This window comes from Cicer arietinum, chromosome 7 (assembly GCF_000331145.2).
Source record: "Cicer arietinum cultivar CDC Frontier isolate Library 1 chromosome 7, Cicar.CDCFrontier_v2.0, whole genome shotgun sequence".
NCBI classification, from domain to species: Eukaryota; Viridiplantae; Streptophyta; class Magnoliopsida; order Fabales; family Fabaceae; genus Cicer; species Cicer arietinum.
In genome coordinates, this window is record NC_021166.2 from 55959806 (window position 1) to 55977448 (window position 17643).

Here is a 17643-nt window from a genome sequence, read left to right on the forward strand (position 1 = left end):
AAAAATAAACATAACTTGAAAATAATTTAAAAAACTACATCAAATAACAACTTCAGTTTTTCTTTCAAGAATCTCTAACTAATAATCTCTAAATTATTTAATGTTAAAATCATTTTTTTATAACCCATAATAGATTGTCCTTATAATAACCTGTTAAATCTTCACTCAAAACTTTTGTGCTCTTAGTTAAATATATTCATCTCATAAATTTAAGTAGAAAATAGATATAAAAAATATATAAAAAGAAACATTAACTACATCCTAAAATCTAGTTATTTTGTGAAATTAGTCTCCGTAACTATGTGTAGAAAATACCTTGATTTAAATAAATAAAACTACTCTAATGATTAAGATCAGTGTTTTAAAAACAGATTCGACCAATACAATAGACCAGCTGTGCTTTTAAACCGGTCAAATTTGAGATGACTCAGTCAAACTAAGCTCAGCAAGAGCTGATGACTCGGTGGTTTTTTTAAACCGGTTCGGGTCAATGCTTGGCTATTTTTTAAAGTGGTTCTCTTATACTTTATAAATAAAACAATGACTTTATTAATATAAAAATAAGAAAAAATAAATATGTCGTTTAAAATCCAACTATTTAAAAGAGACATCAATAAATCATTGTTTTAAATATATAATAGAAAGAGTCGTTAATTTATATTTATAAAAAGAATATTGTATCATCATATTATTACTTAAAGTGATTTTTAAACATTACTATAAACACGTACCTCATCAATTTATTTGACTAAAAGAATTGATATTAATTGATTCAAATTTATTAAAAACAAAAATAATACATCTACAAAGAAACTCATAATACTTTAATTAATACAGTATAAATTGCAAGGGAAGGGAGAATCTGCAAAATATTAATATGTTATGCTATAATCTTGAAGAAACATATAAATTATTCACCATATACACGTTCTCTGAAATTTAGGGTGTTATAAGTCAGCAGCCGTAAAGAATAGTTGTTGCTGCATATCAACAAATCACAAATTACACACACAACATGCATTTTCGAAATTTATCTTCCAAGAATCATTGTCTCATTTCCATTTTCAACTTCACCTCACACTCTCATTATTCTCTCACCTTCTTCTCTTCTCTTCAAACACAAAACTCTGTTGATGATGGAGTTCAACAACAACAACTCGTCCAAACTGAAAAACCCAAAACAAGAAACGCAAGCAAAACTGCCAAAACAATCGTCAATCTCATAAATTTCAAACCTTGGTCAAATGGGTTATTATCATCCTTCACAAACTCTCTCTCCAAAACCACTGTTCTTCAAACACTTCGCCACATCAAGTTCCCATCAAAGGCCTTTCATTTCTTCAACTGGGTACACGAAAACGGTTTCTCTCATAACTCTCAATCCTATTTCATCATGTTGGAAATTCTGGGTCGTGAGAAAAATCTCAATGTAGCTAGGAATTTCCTTTTTTCCATTGAGAAAAGGTCTAATGGTGAAGTTAAGCTTGAAGATAGGTTTTTCAATAGCTTAATTAGGAGTTATGGTGAAGCTGGACTTTTTAAAGAGTCTATAAAGCTTTTTCAGACTATGAAATCTATTGGTGTTTCACCATCTGTGATTACATTTAATAGTGTTTTGTTGATTTTGCTTAGAAGGGGTAGAACCAATATGGCAAAAGAGGTGTTTGATGAAATGCTTAGCACATATGGTGTTACTCCGGATACGTATACTTATAACATTTTGATTAGAGGGTTTTGTAAGAATTCTATGGTTGATGAAGGGTTTCATTTCTTCAAAGAAATGACGAGTTTCAATTGCGATCCGGATGTTGTTACTTATAATACGCTTGTAGATGGTTTGTGTAGGGCGGGGAAGATCAAGACAGCGCATAATTTGGTGAATGGTATGAGCAAGAAATGTGGAGGTTTGAGTCCTGATGTTGTTACTTATACGACTTTGATTCGAGGGTATTGTATGAAACAAGAAGTCAATGAGGCTTTGGTTATTCTTGAAGAGATGAATGGTAGAGGCCTCAAGCCGAATATAGTTACCTATAATACTCTAATAAAAGGGCTTTGTGAGGCACAGAAGTGGGATAAGATGAAAGATATTTTGGAACAAATGAAAGGCGACAGTGGCGCTATTCCTGATGCATGTACTTTCAATACATTGATTAATTCACATTGTTGTGCAGGAAACTTGGATGAAGCTTTCAAGGTTTTCGAAAACATGAAAAAATTACAGGTCTCAGCAGATTCAGCCTCATACAGCGTTCTGATACGAAGTTTATGTCAGATAGGGAACTATGATAAGGCAGAGATGCTTTTCGATGAGTTATTTGAGAACGAAATTTTGTTGCGTAGTTCTGGCCCGAAGCCACTGGCTGCGTCTTATAAGCGTATTTTTCAGTATTTGTGTGAACATGGGAAAACAAAGAAGGCCGAAAGGGTACTCAGACAGCTAATGAAAAGGGGAACACAAGATCCTTTATCATACAAGACAGTGATTTTGGGGCACTGCAAAGAAGGTGCATTCGAAAATGGTTATGAGCTTTTGATATGGATGCTGAGAAGAGATTTTCTTCCTGATATTGATATATATGACTATTTGATTGATGGTTTTCTTCAGAAGGATAAGCCTCTCCTTGCAATGGAGGCATTAGAGAAAATGGTAAAGAGCTCCTATCAACCAAAAACATCTACCTGGCATTCTGTATTGGCTAGACTTTTGGAAAAGGATTGTGTTCATGAGTCTGCCAGTGTTCTGGTCGCGATGTTGGAGAAAAATATCAGACAAAATATAAACCTTTCAACTAAGTGTTTACAGCTACTTTTTGACCGTGGGCTGCAAGATCGAGCATTCAAAATTAATGAGTTGATTTATAAGAATGGATACTGTGTTAAGATGGATGAAGTGGTTCAATTTCTTTGCAAGAGAGGAAGGGCATCAGAAGCATGCAAAATGCTGCTTTTTAGCTTGAAAAATAATCACAAGTTTGACATTGATTTGTGTAATACTGTTATTCTTGATCTTTGTAAAATTAACAAGGCTTCGGAAGCATTTAGTTTATGCTATGAATTGGTGGAGAAGGGTTTAAATCACGACTTGATATGCATAAATGATCTGGTAGCCGCCTTAGAGGCAGGTGGAAGAACAGCGGAGGCTGCATTTATATCAAAGAGAATACCAAGAACAGAGCACTTGGACAGATCGGAACGAAATAACAGCTCTAAGAAGTTGAGGCCTAATAAAATGTGAGTCACATCGACCGCTTTTTCCCTCTTCTGTTTAGAGCTTTTCCATTTTGATCATTAAAAGTTAAAATCATAAGCTTCAAAAGATTTTGTCCATGAGAATGTGTTGCAGCATCTGTCATGTCAATGACTAGGCCACTAGAAGATGCTGTACGAAATCTTATTGGATCCAAAATACCCTTTACAACATACAATCGAGAATTTACAACCACTGAGATTGCATCCTGGTGTTCCACTTCAGATTCTTGTGTTGAAAGCCAAGCAGAGTTTGAGGATCTTGTTGAACTAAATGTAAAAGATATTTATGTATTCTTATAAACCTATTCTGTTCCCTTATTAACCAAAGGTTATACTTTATATGAAGTTTATGTATTTTACTTTAGTTAGTGTTTATAAACAGGGATGTTGATATTCAAATCGATCCAAATTTAAAACCAATAAAAATATCGAAGACCATACAAAACCAAATAAAACCGCTCAGATTGAATTTCAGATTCACATTCAAAACTCAATCAAACTATACCAAAATGCATAACCTTGTGTTTCTTTCATTATTATTAGAGTTCCCCTTGAATTAACTTAACTTGATCAGTCAAGCTGATTTCTGTAAGGCCAAAATACTGCTTTTTAGATTTAGTAGTCGCAATCAGCTAAAAATAATAGATGTATTCAGAAATTGTGAAGGCAGTTTTACTGTGAGTTCATAATCATCATCAGGTAGCAAAATATCCAAGCAAGCAATACAAGCGTATGTTTGGTATTACGGTGAGATTTTTGCAAAATCACTAAACCAAAGAAGCACCATGTTGAAATTCTATTTGGTTGTGACTCTTGTGAGGCCTTACTCAAAAAAACTTCAAATTAATGAAATCATTCTGCAAGTAAGCTGTGCATAGAGTATGCGATTTCACAGGCATACAATCACACCACAATAATGAACTTCAGTTTATTCTTTCTTTTGTAATAATAAGCCTTCTATTGCATTATTGAATTACATGCTATATATCAGAGTTTCCAATTTTCGTGAATAAAAATTTGTATAGAAACTCATTAAATTCCAAAATATGTGGATACCAACATTTGTCTGCATCACTTTCAAATTCTCAATTTCCACCAATTTGATTTGCGCCATTGTTTTCTGTATAATGAAAACCAAAATAGACCATTAATCCAAGGATAACATGAGATAAAAAACAATCATGTAACAGTAACACATATGTCATACACATATAAATGAAGCAAACATAAGCAACATTATGTTCACAGTGATGAACACGAGCCACTAATCTTGAACCTTTTGTCAACTCTGTCATCCAACTACAACCTTTGACTTGTGCATATCCATACTATAGAGAAAGTTACCTCTTGTTATCTTCAACTGACTCTATTTTCATACTAACAATAAGTTTCCTTAGAGTATAGAATTTCCATGGTGGATTTCCTCAAAAGAAATTCCAACCATATAACAATCGTTCTATTCTATCCTACATTGGCAGAACTTTTCCTTGCAATTCACGAACTTTCACATTACAAATCACATTTGTGATTTTGATCTTATGTGCAATTGGCGATTATGTTCTTTAATTCCTGTTTTAGCGCGCTATCTGAGACTTCAAATCAAGCATTTCAGAATCTTAAGTGAAGAGGATACACAACCCCAACATCTCTTCTTACATTCATCTTGTTCCAATTGCGGATTACTGATTTGTTGTAACACAGCTTCTAAACTCAGATAATAATTTTAAGAACATAGAAAAGAGTATTATTCCAAGCATTACAAGACATCTTACCGCGAAAGCTCTTGCTCCATAAGACCTCACCATCGATTCCAGTAAGTTGCTGATCATCGAGGCGTTTCCATGATTTAATTGACTTGACACCTCCCCAACTTCCCTTATCTGTCTTCTCCAAGCTAGCTACCACCACTCTTGCTCTCCTAGACCATCCAGCCTTTCCATAAGCATGGTATCCAAACCCTCCAGCATAACAAAGTTGTATATCCATTAGCTTTCCACAAAAGTCGTTGATGTGATCATGGCCGGTGAAAACTGCCTTCACATCTCCTGCTTCAACCAAAGTTGTGAAGAAACCAGAGTTCACAGAAGCGGAACTAATGCCATTATTGCCGTCCTGTTCAATTTTCACACCTGTGAAGTTTGATGAGTCAAAATTAGCATATTCCGGCAGGGGGATGTGAAAGTATGCAAGACCAGGAGCAGCTTCTTTTTGAGGCACTAGTCCTTTTATGTATACTTTCTGCAGAATAAAGAAAGAGTTAAGAACTCAATTAATTTTAACAATGGAAAAACAGAAAAGTAAGCCACATGTTGAATAAAGATTTAGGCTTTGTTTGGATAAATAACCTAACTAAGCATTTATAGTATAAGTGTTTATCAAATAAGTGCATATGTATAAACTATTTCTATAACAAAAGATAAAATAAAATAAAACTGTTTTCATAAGCTATTCTGGAAGACTTATGGAAATAAACTGGAAATAGCTTATAGATATGTCATAAGCTATTTTCATAAGCTTTCTCAAATAGTCTCAAATAGCTTATATCAGTAGATATATTCAAAAAAGTCAATTCAAACAGACCTTCAAAGAAACTTCTAATCATAAGCAGCTACTAAACGACAAAGAGACACTAAGCTAATCTTGAATCAAATGTATTGTTGGTAAAATAAAATATAGCTAGATAAGATAATGAATAGATGAAGTAGTACCCGAAGCTCCGCAGACGTTCGTTTGAACCAAAGTTGCTGTGAAGGTTTGATCCAATCATAACCAGGAATCGTTGGAACTTTAGAATAATCTCCACTATCAAGAAAGTACAGATTCAGAACTGATTTGTTTTCAAATTCAGTGCCTTGAACACCACCAACCTCCAAGTTATAGTTCCCAAAACCATCAATGATCCGTACTTCAGGAGGATTGAGTTTAGATAAAGTGTTTTTCATACCAACAATGTGTTTCATCACTCCTTCTCTAGAGAGTGACCCTTCTTGGTCATGGTTTCCTAAAACAGCCACCCAAGGAATGTTTGATGCAACTGCAGGAGCAAATGCAGCATCCATTGATTTAGCCGAATCCGAGGAATCGTACCCGAAGATATTATCTCCTGTTACACCAAGAAACTTGTAATTGTAACTTGTTTAAATGTGCAAAAGATGATGAAGTAAATCAATTTCCAAAACAATATAGTGCCAAGTCCAATTCAATTTCATTTCCATCCATTTACAAGTAACTGGCACAATGGCATGCTACTTCCTCTAATTCTAAATGATTGTCGTTTAAGATTTTTCCACAAAAACCAATAAATGAATATGAATGTGCGCAACAATTTTATAAAATTATATCCTTATTAACCATTGAGAATTAATCATCTTTATAACTACAGAGAAAATTAATAGTATACACAGATGAAATTATAGAGAAAATTAATAGTGTCTTGAAAACACAAAACTACAGTCACTTAGAAACAGATGGTGTATTTGTCTTTGATTAGTAAGAAAAAGTGTTTATTGTCTCAATACCGAAACATATTCACATGTTTTTCTCACTTATACTAAAAAACCAAATAGGGTACTAAATATTGTTAACAAAATCAGAAAACATTCCCACCTGTAAGAATAAATTATGAAGATTCCCTTTTTCTTAAAACAACAAAAAGCAAAAAGAAAAAGAAAAAGGAAAAGGAAAAAAAGACAAAAAATCAGACAATTATTGCATGATACCATACCAGTGAAGACAATAAGATTAGGCTTCTCAGCAAGGATCATTCTTTGAATGAAAGCAGTAGTATTAAGGTCAGAACAAGAAATATTTTGAGAAGGAAGAACATCTAAACAAAGTGTGTTCTTTCCATTTGCATAGTGCATATCTGCCACCTGCAATATCTTGAATTCTCCATTTTGATCAAACCTCAGCTTCTGATTCTCTTGTTGAGGTGATATGTAAGCTTGTTTTGCTGCCAAGACACAAGTAGTAGAAATTGACCAAAACCATGACACCGTCACAACCAAAACCATGAAACTCATACCCATTTTCCTGTTGATGTCAAAATCAAAATTATTTTGGAGGTTGTGTGTTCAATTAATTCTTTCAAAATTAAAAAATTGTCTTAGGAGTAATGCATTTAACCCAAAAAAATTATTTTTGATTTCTTAAACTGTGCCCTTAGGCCACCTCCAATGGAGATATTTTAGCGGTTCTTCAAAGGACAATCCAACTTTTCGGTGGTTGTAAGTTGGAGTATGCCAACATGGTATTTAACATTCTTTGCTGAAGATGCATTCATCAGAAGTTTCTTACTGACATAAGTTGAATAAAAAAATGATAGTATACTTAATGAAAAATGTTATCGTTTTTTGTATAGAGAACAAATATTACCTTTTTTTTTTACATATAATTTTTTTTCTATAAATTGTGCTGATTTGAAAATATTACAATCAATTTTCTCGCAGTGTTATCTCTTTGTTCTTAATTTTACATTCATTTTTACTCTGCATAATTATTGTCTCACAATTTTATCTCTTTTGATTTTCATTTCAATACGCTGCGTGGCAACATAATCAATACACAGTGGATGCTTTTATACACTGTGTGGCCTCATTTGACACAACCATTATACAATTTCTACACTTCCTTGTATACTTTGAAACAATTGTAAACTCTTTAAAATAAAAGTAGTTTATTTCTTAGTATTTTCGCCTATTCATTGTTAAGATTGCATATGATTAAACCTCATTGTGAAAAGACTAACATTCATCCCTTTATAAAACATAAACGGCGAAAATGAATTAAAAAAAGATAAAAAACCAAAACGATTACAAGATAAAGGATAAAAAATATATTTAAACAATAAATATTTTAGAAATAATAACGAGTGTAACCTTCATCCTTCTATTCCTTCCTTTGTAATCTCCATCCTTCTATTTCAGTATTGAATTAGATGCTATGTATATCAGAGTTTCCATTTTATATGAATAAAAGTTTGTATAGCAACTCATTACATATTCCAAAATAAAGTAACTATGATGTGAATACCAAGTCCCAACACTTGCTTGCAGCATCACTTTCAAATTCTCAATTTCCACCAATTTGATTTTTGCCATGGTTTCCTGTAATGAAAGCCAAAGCAAACCATTAATCCAAGGATAACGTGAAATAAAAAACAACCATGTAACACAAATGTCATACAAATATAAATTATATTATTATATACATTAAACAAACATAAGCAAGGAAGAGAAGGACATGAACATTGAGGCATTGCCATAGATATGGAAGAAGAAAGAAATGTAATAGTACTTAGTACATGATGAACATGAGCCACAGATCATTGAACCTTTTATCCACTGTGCCATCACACTACAAACATGGTTAACTTTCATGGAAGGTTTCCTCAAAAGAAATTCCAATCATATAGCAATTGTTCAATTTTATCCTACCTTGGCAGAACTTTTCCTCCCAATTCATGAACTTATGTGCAATTGTGGTTCTGTTCTTCTCTTCCGGTTTTAGCACAATCTGAGCCTTCAAATCAAGCATTTCATAATCTAAAGAGGAAGAGTGTATACAACCTCAGCATCTACTTTTACATTCATCTTTCTCCATTATAGTTTAATCAACCATACTAACACACTTTTAAAACTCAGAATATACTCTTAATATTGCTTTTCTAATTTCCTAAAGCTTCAAGTTGTACAACATTTTCTCACATTTACCTATCTCCCTTGTGTTGATGTTAAAGCATAATGATTTTCATTTTTAATATGGTCAGCAAATATATATCTGTTAGAATAGCTATTAAGTATGGCTCTAACGTAAACAGATAAATAAAAGCACAAAAACACAATGGTTGATCACGAAGTTCAGCCAATTGTGACTGTATCTCGACAACAGTGTCTTTGTACTTTTCTATTATGCAATGCTTAGGGTTACAGAGTACAAGTTGTGTGTAAATACTACGGTTTAGATTACAACCCCTGACCATACACTATGCTCGAACGTCTACCCACGTATCAGAGAATATGAGCCATACTTAATATCTCAGATATAGTTTAAAAAATTCATTGTGTACATATTTGTTTTCCCTAATTTTTCATTTTCCTAACATGTTTTGTTTATGGCCAACAGGATTTTTTTTATAGTTTCTAGAGATAGATTTCATCCTTTTGAATCTATAGCATAATTTAAGAGCATAGAAAAAAGAGTATTATTCCAAGCATTACAAGAAAGATATCTTACCGCGGAAGCTCTTACTCCATAAGACCTCACCATCAATTCCAGTGAGATGTTGATCATCGAGGCGTTTCCATGATTTAATCGACTTGACATCTCCCCAACTTCCCTTGTCTGTCTTCTCCAAGCTTGCTACCACCACTCTTGCTCTCCTAGACCATCCAGCCTTTCCATAAGCATGGTATCCAAACCCTCCAGCATAACAAAGTTGTATATCCATTAGCTTTCCACAAAAGTCATTGAGGTGATCATGGCCGGTGAAAACTGCCTTCACATCTCCTGCTTCAACCAAGGTAGTGAAGAAACCAGAGTTCACCGAAGCAGAACTAATGCCATCAGGTTCCATTTTCACACCTGTGAAGTTTGACGAATCAAAACTAGCATATTCTGGCAAAGGGATGTGAAAGTATGCAAGACCAGGAGCAGCTTCTTTCTGAGGCACTGGTCCTTTTATGTACGCCTTCTGCATAATAAAGAAAGATCAAGAGCTCAACATTAATTTTAACAGGGGAAAAACAGAAAAACAAGCCATGTGTATAATAAGGATTGTTTGGATAAACAACTTAATTAAGTGTTTATAGTACAAGGATATAAGTGCTTATCATATATGGACTACACGTATAAGCCATTTCTATAACAAAAGATAAAATAAAGTTAAACTGTTTTCATATAATCTATAAGCTGTTTTGATAAGTTATTCCTAAGGGCATATAAGAATAAGCAGAAAACAACTTACGGATATATCATACTCTAGTAAAATAAAATATAGCTAGATAAGATAATGAACAGATGAGACAGTACCCGAAGCTTCGCAGACATTCGCTCGAACCAAAGTTGCTGCGAGGGCTTGATCCAATCATAACCGAAAATTGCAGGAACTTTGGAATAATCTCCACTGTCAAGAAAGTACAGATTGAGGACTGATTTGTTTTCAAAGACCGTGCCTTGAACACCACCAACCTCCAAGTTATAGTTCCCAAAACCATCAATGATGTGTACTTCAGGAGGATTGAGTTTAGATAAAGTGTTTTTCATACCGACAATATATTTCATCACCCCTTCTCTAGAGAGTGATCCTTCTTGGTCATGGTTTCCTAAAACAGCCACCCAAGGAATGTTTGATGCAATTGCGGGAGCAAAGGCAGCATCCATTGATTTAGCCGAATCCGAGGAGTCGAACCCAAAGATATTATCTCCTATCACACCACAAAATAAATGTGCACAATAGTTTATCTCATATTAACAATCCAAGACACTTTTAATTGTAACTTGCTTTGATGTGCAAAATATTATTACATAATTCACAAGTTCTAAAAATATACTATAGTTCTAAGCTAACTACAATTCATTTCATTTCCACCCATTTACAAGTAACTGGTACAACATCATGCTACTCCCTCCATTTTTATAAAATTTGAGTCATAAATGTAAAGTGAAACATAATGAGTTGAAAATAGTGTTCACAATATTTATTTGAAGTAAAATTATTTTAAAAAAATGTGCCTTGATAACACAAAACTACAGCAATTTTAGAAAAGGTGTTTATTTCCCCAATAACAAAACATATTAACATGTTCTTCTCACTTACTAAACATTGTGAACAAAATAAAAAAAACATTCCCACATATAAGAATAAATTGGAAAGAGTCCCTTGTTCCTAAAACAAGAAAAAGCAAAAAGAAAATAGAACAAAAAATTGGAGAAATATTGAATGGTAGCATACCAGTGAAGACAATAAGATTAGGCTTCTCAGCAAGGATCATCCTTTGAATGAAAGCAGTAGTATTAAGATCAGTACAAGAAGCATTTTGAGAAGGAAGAACATCTAAACAAAGTGTGTTCTTTCCATCAGCATAGTGCATATCTGCCACCTGCAATATCTTGAATTCTCCATTTTGGTCAAACCTCAGCTTCTGATTCTCTTGTTGTTGTGGTAGTGATGATGACGATGTAGCAGGAATTAACCAAAACCATGACACCATCACCATTAAAATCATGAAATTCATACACATATTCTTATTAGTGTCAAAAACAAATCTTTTACTCAAAATCATCACTGTTTTGGGAATTCCAGTGACCAACACTGATCAAAATCAAAACTTGTTGAGTTGGGGTCTGTGGGCTATATCTATGAATGTTGATTTATGAGGAAAGTAGGAAATTTATTAAAGTAGTTTCGTTGAGGAAAAAAGAAGACAAAACATAATTTGCTTAGTTATAGTAAAGGGAACAAGAAACAAGAAACAAAAATATTAATGTTGGATATGTCTTTGTCTAGTTGATGATGATAAAGTTCAGAGATTATTGGTTCAAATTTCAATGTAATAATAAGCATGTGCCAACTGGCATCTGCAGGGGGAATTATACGTGATATGATACCGAGCAATTCACGAGAATTTGGACTGTTTGGATTAAATAAAACACTTGTATTTCTTTTAATTGTCTTTAAATTATACATCATTTAATTATTATTATTATTATTATTGGATCATTGTAACATGTGTTTTAAAGACGCATATTAATTATTCTAATTATATCTTCAACAAATAAGATAAATAATATTCAAAAATAAATAATAAATAATTTTAATAAAAAAGTTATCTTTAATATACTAATAATATTTAAGGATATATATCAACATTTTTCATTATTATTTTTTGTAATTCTTTTATATATATTTCTAAACAGTGTGTCTAAATTTTTTTTACAACATAATAATTATTCCGATGCATATAATACACATACATTTCGTAGAGTAGGTCTTTTATTTTGAAACAAAAATATCTTTTATATGGTTTTGCATATTTATATTGCCACTTAAAGAAACCGTTTTTTTCTTCATAAATTACTAAAATCATCTTTGATTTTACGGGTCATCACAATTTAGATTTTAAGAATATGTATATTTTAAATTAGTTTTTAAATTTATAAAATAATTTTTAGTTTCTGAATCTATAAAATATTTTTTATATCCTTTTCTAAATATTGTGTAATTAGTTGATGATTTATCCATTAAATGTATTGTTAGAAATTCTATGATAAGAATTAAGAACTGATATATGTACTATAATAAATTAAGAACATAAAAAATAAATTTATTATATTGAAAATTTTATTTCAGAAATATAAATCGAACGATATTTTATAATTTAATTTTTTTTAAATTAATGGTGTATTTAAGAAGATTATTCAACCACATTTGATTTTTTAATTATGGTAACCAATTTCATATTATTTCTTAGGTCCCTACTCCAACTTTTCAGTTACTAGTTCTACAAGAATTTAAACATTAAAAAACTATGAAGGGTATAATTGGAAGTAAATTAGGCTATACAAAATAAGATATAGCATTTATATATTTATATACGTTAAACTTAATTACAGTTTTTGATATATCTATTATATTTAAAACTTCTCAATTTTAAAACTTAATTGCTCCATTTTAAAACTTCTCAATTTTTATTCATCTCTCTTTTTTTTTTTAAGATAAAGAAGTGATCAGCTTTTCAACTCTTTTGATTTAATTATGAGTATGATTTGGATCCTCTCCACCAAATCTCTCTACACACACTCTCCAATCATCAATTCTTTTTCTCAACCTTACTTTTTCTTTTTTTTAATATTTTACTCTCTATCTTCTTTCTATCCTCAAAACTCTTCTTAAAAATTTTTATATTAAACTCTTAATATTATATCTTTATTAAAATAATTTTTAAAAATTTTGTTCTATTATTTCATTATTACTTTGTAGACGAGGGACAAAAGCTTGTGTGAAGAAAAGAACATACTTATTTGCCGACTTATAAATGGATACTTACCATAATCGACAAAAGTATCAAAGTTGGTTTTGTCATATTTAATACATCACCTACCTCAGTACCTTCATAAGTATGCTCCTCTACTTTGTGTCACTTGTGAATTTAAGTACAATAAAACAACAATCAATGTTGTAAAAGAAAAACACAATCAATGTACTCCATACTAAAATCCACCATAGGTCTGCTCAACTGTGATTTGGAATCAAATGACGTAAGCAAGTCACTCGAATTATATGTACATCCTTTAATTTTGTTAGTGAAAGTAATTATGATAAAACTGTGATTTAATTATAATAAAAATTAAATATTTTTAATAATATGATATGATGATTCAGACGGATTCAAAATATAAAATGTCTTATATCAATAATCAATATATAAAGTAAAGTCAAATCTTAATCAATTCAAAACTTATGGCTAATTAATATGAGCACTTACCCATTCATAATTTTAATAATAATAATAATAAGAAGAAGAAATATAAAGCATTAGGATGATTTCAAAGTCCATGTCAAACAAAATTTTAGAAAAATTGTAAGCATTTAAAATTTTTTTACAGTAACAAATATTTCTTATTTTATTATTTACCTTAGAAATGAGATTTTTGACCTTTGGGATGAAGGTTGAGTTACTTATGATAGGGGATTTGAAATGGCTATTTGAAGATCCAGTTCATTTTTTACCTTTACAGTTTATTTTTTTTAACTAAAAGCTATTTGCGCATATAATAATAGAGATTAATCTTTTGAACTAATTGTAATTTATTTATATATGATTGAGCTCTTTCGATAAATGTTTTTCTAAAGGTACTGTATCGGATAACAGAATCTCTAATCAAATAGTTAAGAGATTCAAATTGTACGTTAGTCACAACTCACAATTCATTAGTTTTTTAGATGAAAAATTAAAACATCCATAGTTCTAATGGTTGCATTTGTTAAATTTATTAAATGGTTATTCAATAGTTAAAATTGAGTGTTTAGAGGCACTCATGAATAGATCTGAATTATCTGCAATTAAAGAAACACGCAGTTACACATATTAACTTGGGATTGATCAACTAAAATTACATATTCATTAAATAATCTTTACCGTTAATTTTAAATAAGATGCGCAAAATTAATAAACCAGTGACACATTTAGCGCGTGAAATCCAAATCCAATATATAATACCAATCCTAGCAGATACATAAAAGATTTGTACAATATAACAACGACCTACCTGTCTTGAACACATGCTAATCATGATTCCTTTAAACAAAACAAGAAAAAAGAAAAACAATACAACACTTAATAGAATACCAAGATGACAATTTTACAAAAACCAACCATTGCACAGAAAAACATCAAGCATTCTTATTTTTAACTTGTGAAGGAAATGACTTGAACCAAGGTATCCAAACTGAAGTTGTCTTCTGATAAAGCCTAAATGCCTCAGCTCTACTCTCTTTTTTCAACATTTTGTCCTCCACAAGCCAAGTCACATAAGCCAAACACAGGGTATTAACCAATGCACCAACAAAGGTCCATCCATGTCCTAGGTTCCATGAAAACACAACTAGTCCCCACCACCAGAGTTGTTCGCCGAAGTAATTCGGGTGCCGGGAGTAATACCACAAGCCACTGTCAAGTAAAGGGACTACAGGTTTACCAAGCTCTTTCAGCTTGTTGTTTCTACTCATAAAGTCATGGAGTTGTGTATCAGCAAAGTGTGCTATAACAATGCCACTTAAAGAAACAACAATAGCCACCAAGTCCATGATACTCAAAGGCTTATTGACAAAGTGCACAACATATAAAGGAAGGGACAATCCAATCAAAAACATCTGCAACAACAAAAAACCATTTTCAATGACACAACAATTAAACCAAACAAGAAATCTATGAAGCACCGCCATCAACAGGCTCGGTGTCCAACATGTGTCGGCGACCGACACCAACACATGTAGTTATATTCAATTTCTTTGAATCAAAATATGTATGTCCATCTAAATTAAACAACTTTTTTCATTACAAAAAGTTCTAAAATAAGATATGATAGTCTTTCACCTTCATTCATCCATCTACTACCAAAAAGCTAAAACTGATGTATCTTTAACCCCTCATTGATCATCATTGCTTCAACACATCTTTAACCTCAATAGATGTGTCTAAGATGTATTGAAGGAAAGAAAAAAAAAGTTTTTTTTAGAACACTTGTCTGAGTTGTCAGTGTTATACGAGTGTCGTACAAGTATCAAACGCTGACACGTGTTAGACGGGAAACAGCCTAATCTCGGAGATGTCTGAGCAGCCATTAGATTTAATGTGTCATATCAGGCAATTCATCAAACAGGTTAAAGGGGTTCAATCAAACTGAAAAAAACTAACCTGTTGGGAGAGATAAACAGCAAAGAATGAAATCCACCACCATTGTTTTCCATACTGTTGACTCATCTCAGTGAAACGCCAATCTTCTCTTGCACCCCATTGCCAATTTTCACGCCTAAAGTAGTTATGAGTGAGTCTAATACTCCAAACCCAAGTCAATAAAATCACAATCTTAGACCTCCACAAATCATATTGAGCCAAAGGGTGAGTTGCATAGTAATGAACAAGCATTACAGGAATCACTGTCCAATATGGATCAATCATCTGCATCATCACTAACAACAAAAGTTGTTAACTTTAAACATACCCACAAAGAAAAATTCAAAATTCTCAATCAAAACGATAATATGATCAAAGATTTTCAAATTCAAGTACTAAATTTGATAACTTTATACAATTTTAAAGACAAAATCAATGATTCATTAAAAATTGAAATTGTGTGTACCCAGTGACTAGATTGGAATTGGCCAATGAGCCAAAAGAGGAGATTGACATTGATGAAGAAGAGAGCATTGGCAAAGAGGAGAGGGTGGTGATAGCACCATGTCCATAGGGTTGACGAAAAAGAAGTGTTATTTGTGTTAATTGCGGAGTGATAGTGGTTAAGGAATGTGAGATAGAAGATGATTGAGGGAAAAGGAACCAATAATGCTATGATAGCGTTCTTCAAATTTCTACTACAAGACATTGTTTCTTCAATGTGTTGAGTGTTTGAAACTTGTTGAGTTCTAATTTTATAGGTCACAAATTTCAAACTTCATATTCCTTCCACCAAAATTCTACTTTGATTACCTTTAATCATATTTACATTTATTAAAAAAAAAAGAGCAGTTCATCACATTTAGTTTATACAATTTCAATTAAAAAAATTAAATGTATTGTCTAAATTATCATGATGACTAATAAATTGGTTCATGGGCAATAAAAAAAAAATTAAAATTAACTAGGAGTATTTTTTAAAAAATGTCATTAATAAAATAGGGAAGAAGTTGATATTTGGTTATATTTTATTCCAAAAAATTACAGTTGATTTTGCTTATAATATTTTTGAGAAAGCATACACAAGCATTGATAGTTGAAAGTTTACTAATGAATAAGGAGAATGAATCTGAAGTGGATGGTATTTTTAAACAATGAAAGGAAAATATTAACCATTTTTCTAATTAGAAGATAGGGTTTATTACGAGGCAAATTAATTTTGTTGCCATAGTATAGTAAAAGCATCTAACATTCAATTATATTTCAACATTGGGTTGTGTCATACTATTACTTTCTAAAATATTTAGAAAAACATTTAAATAGTAAAATATGATTAGATGTATGTTTAATAACTATCACATAGAAATTAAATCTTTAGTTATTATTTGAACAAATCTTCAAAATCTTCATCTATCTTTTTATTGATTAATTTATTTATCCTACTTTGGAAGAAAAAAATGATCTATTTTACTCGACTTAATCTAAATGTCCCCTCCTAAAGTGGAAAAAGACACAAACCTTCAAATGACAAGTGGCAATGTAGAAGAAGGTTTAATTATCATCACAATACACTTTCTGCTTGTGGCTTCCCACATACAGCCACACTCACCTGTTGAAATGATCAGCTAAATAATCCATTGTCTCACACAATATGATTAGGTGATTCTATGCGCCCACAACTAAGTTATTCAATTCCATTTATTTATTTAAAAGGGGAAAATAGAGCGTATATTGAGAAATTAAGATCACTTCATTGGTTTATATTAACATTGATTTGAAGGAGAAATTTGATGATGGTTCGGGTCAATTAGTTATGACAGAATACAACAGAATAATTTTCAGTGGGATGTATTTATAAATACTTTGACACTTAAGTCATTAAAAATTAAAGGGGGTGAGAGGTATTTTAGGTAGGAATGAGTTATGTACGTTGCAATTAAAGTTGGTGAGGTTATATAGGAAAAATTAATTGATGATGTACTCGGTTAGGTCGTTG

At 31.7% G+C, this 17643-nt stretch overlaps 4 protein-coding genes across 6 annotated transcripts; 1 reads left to right on the top strand and 3 right to left on the bottom strand.

Annotated features, from left to right (window-relative positions):
- Window positions 1-62: 62 nt before the first annotated feature.
- Window positions 63-3616, top strand: LOC101501962 (pentatricopeptide repeat-containing protein At1g02060, chloroplastic). Its single transcript, XM_004510550.4, has one exon. The coding sequence runs from the start codon at window positions 1016-1018 to the stop codon at window positions 3236-3238; it is 2223 nt and encodes a 740-aa protein (XP_004510607.1). The 5' UTR covers window positions 63-1015; the 3' UTR covers window positions 3239-3616.
- A 455-nt stretch (window positions 3617-4071) lies between these two features.
- Window positions 4072-7552, bottom strand: LOC101506807 (probable inactive purple acid phosphatase 29). Its single transcript, XM_004510564.4, has 4 exons — window positions 6977-7552; window positions 5961-6355; window positions 5025-5490; window positions 4072-4372 (listed from the first exon to the last, which is right to left on the bottom strand). Exons 1-4 carry the CDS (start codon window positions 7278-7280, stop codon window positions 4338-4340), a joined length of 1200 nt encoding a protein of 399 aa, XP_004510621.2. The 5' UTR covers window positions 7281-7552; the 3' UTR covers window positions 4072-4337.
- Window positions 7553-8071: 519 nt separating this feature from the next.
- Window positions 8072-11770, bottom strand: LOC101501016 (probable inactive purple acid phosphatase 29-like). 3 transcript variants are annotated; one of them, XR_012163825.1, is made up of 6 exons: window positions 11204-11770; window positions 10282-10676; window positions 9487-9943; window positions 8688-8795; window positions 8548-8607; window positions 8072-8357 (listed from the first exon to the last, which is right to left on the bottom strand). XR_012163825.1 is itself a non-coding variant. In XM_012718670.3 (5 exons), the coding sequence occupies exons 1-5, from the start codon at window positions 11532-11534 to the stop codon at window positions 8323-8325; spliced, it is 1326 nt and encodes a 441-aa protein (XP_012574124.1). In that variant the 5' UTR covers window positions 11535-11770; the 3' UTR covers window positions 8072-8322.
- Window positions 11771-14436: 2666 nt separating this feature from the next.
- On the bottom strand, window positions 14437-16446 carry LOC101500701 (uncharacterized protein C594.04c). The gene is made up of 3 exons (XM_004510545.4): window positions 16114-16446; window positions 15669-15932; window positions 14437-15124 (listed from the first exon to the last, which is right to left on the bottom strand). The coding sequence occupies exons 1-3, from the start codon at window positions 16354-16356 to the stop codon at window positions 14645-14647; spliced, it is 987 nt and encodes a 328-aa protein (XP_004510602.1). The 5' UTR covers window positions 16357-16446; the 3' UTR covers window positions 14437-14644.
- Between the last annotated feature and the right edge of the window lie 1197 nt (window positions 16447-17643).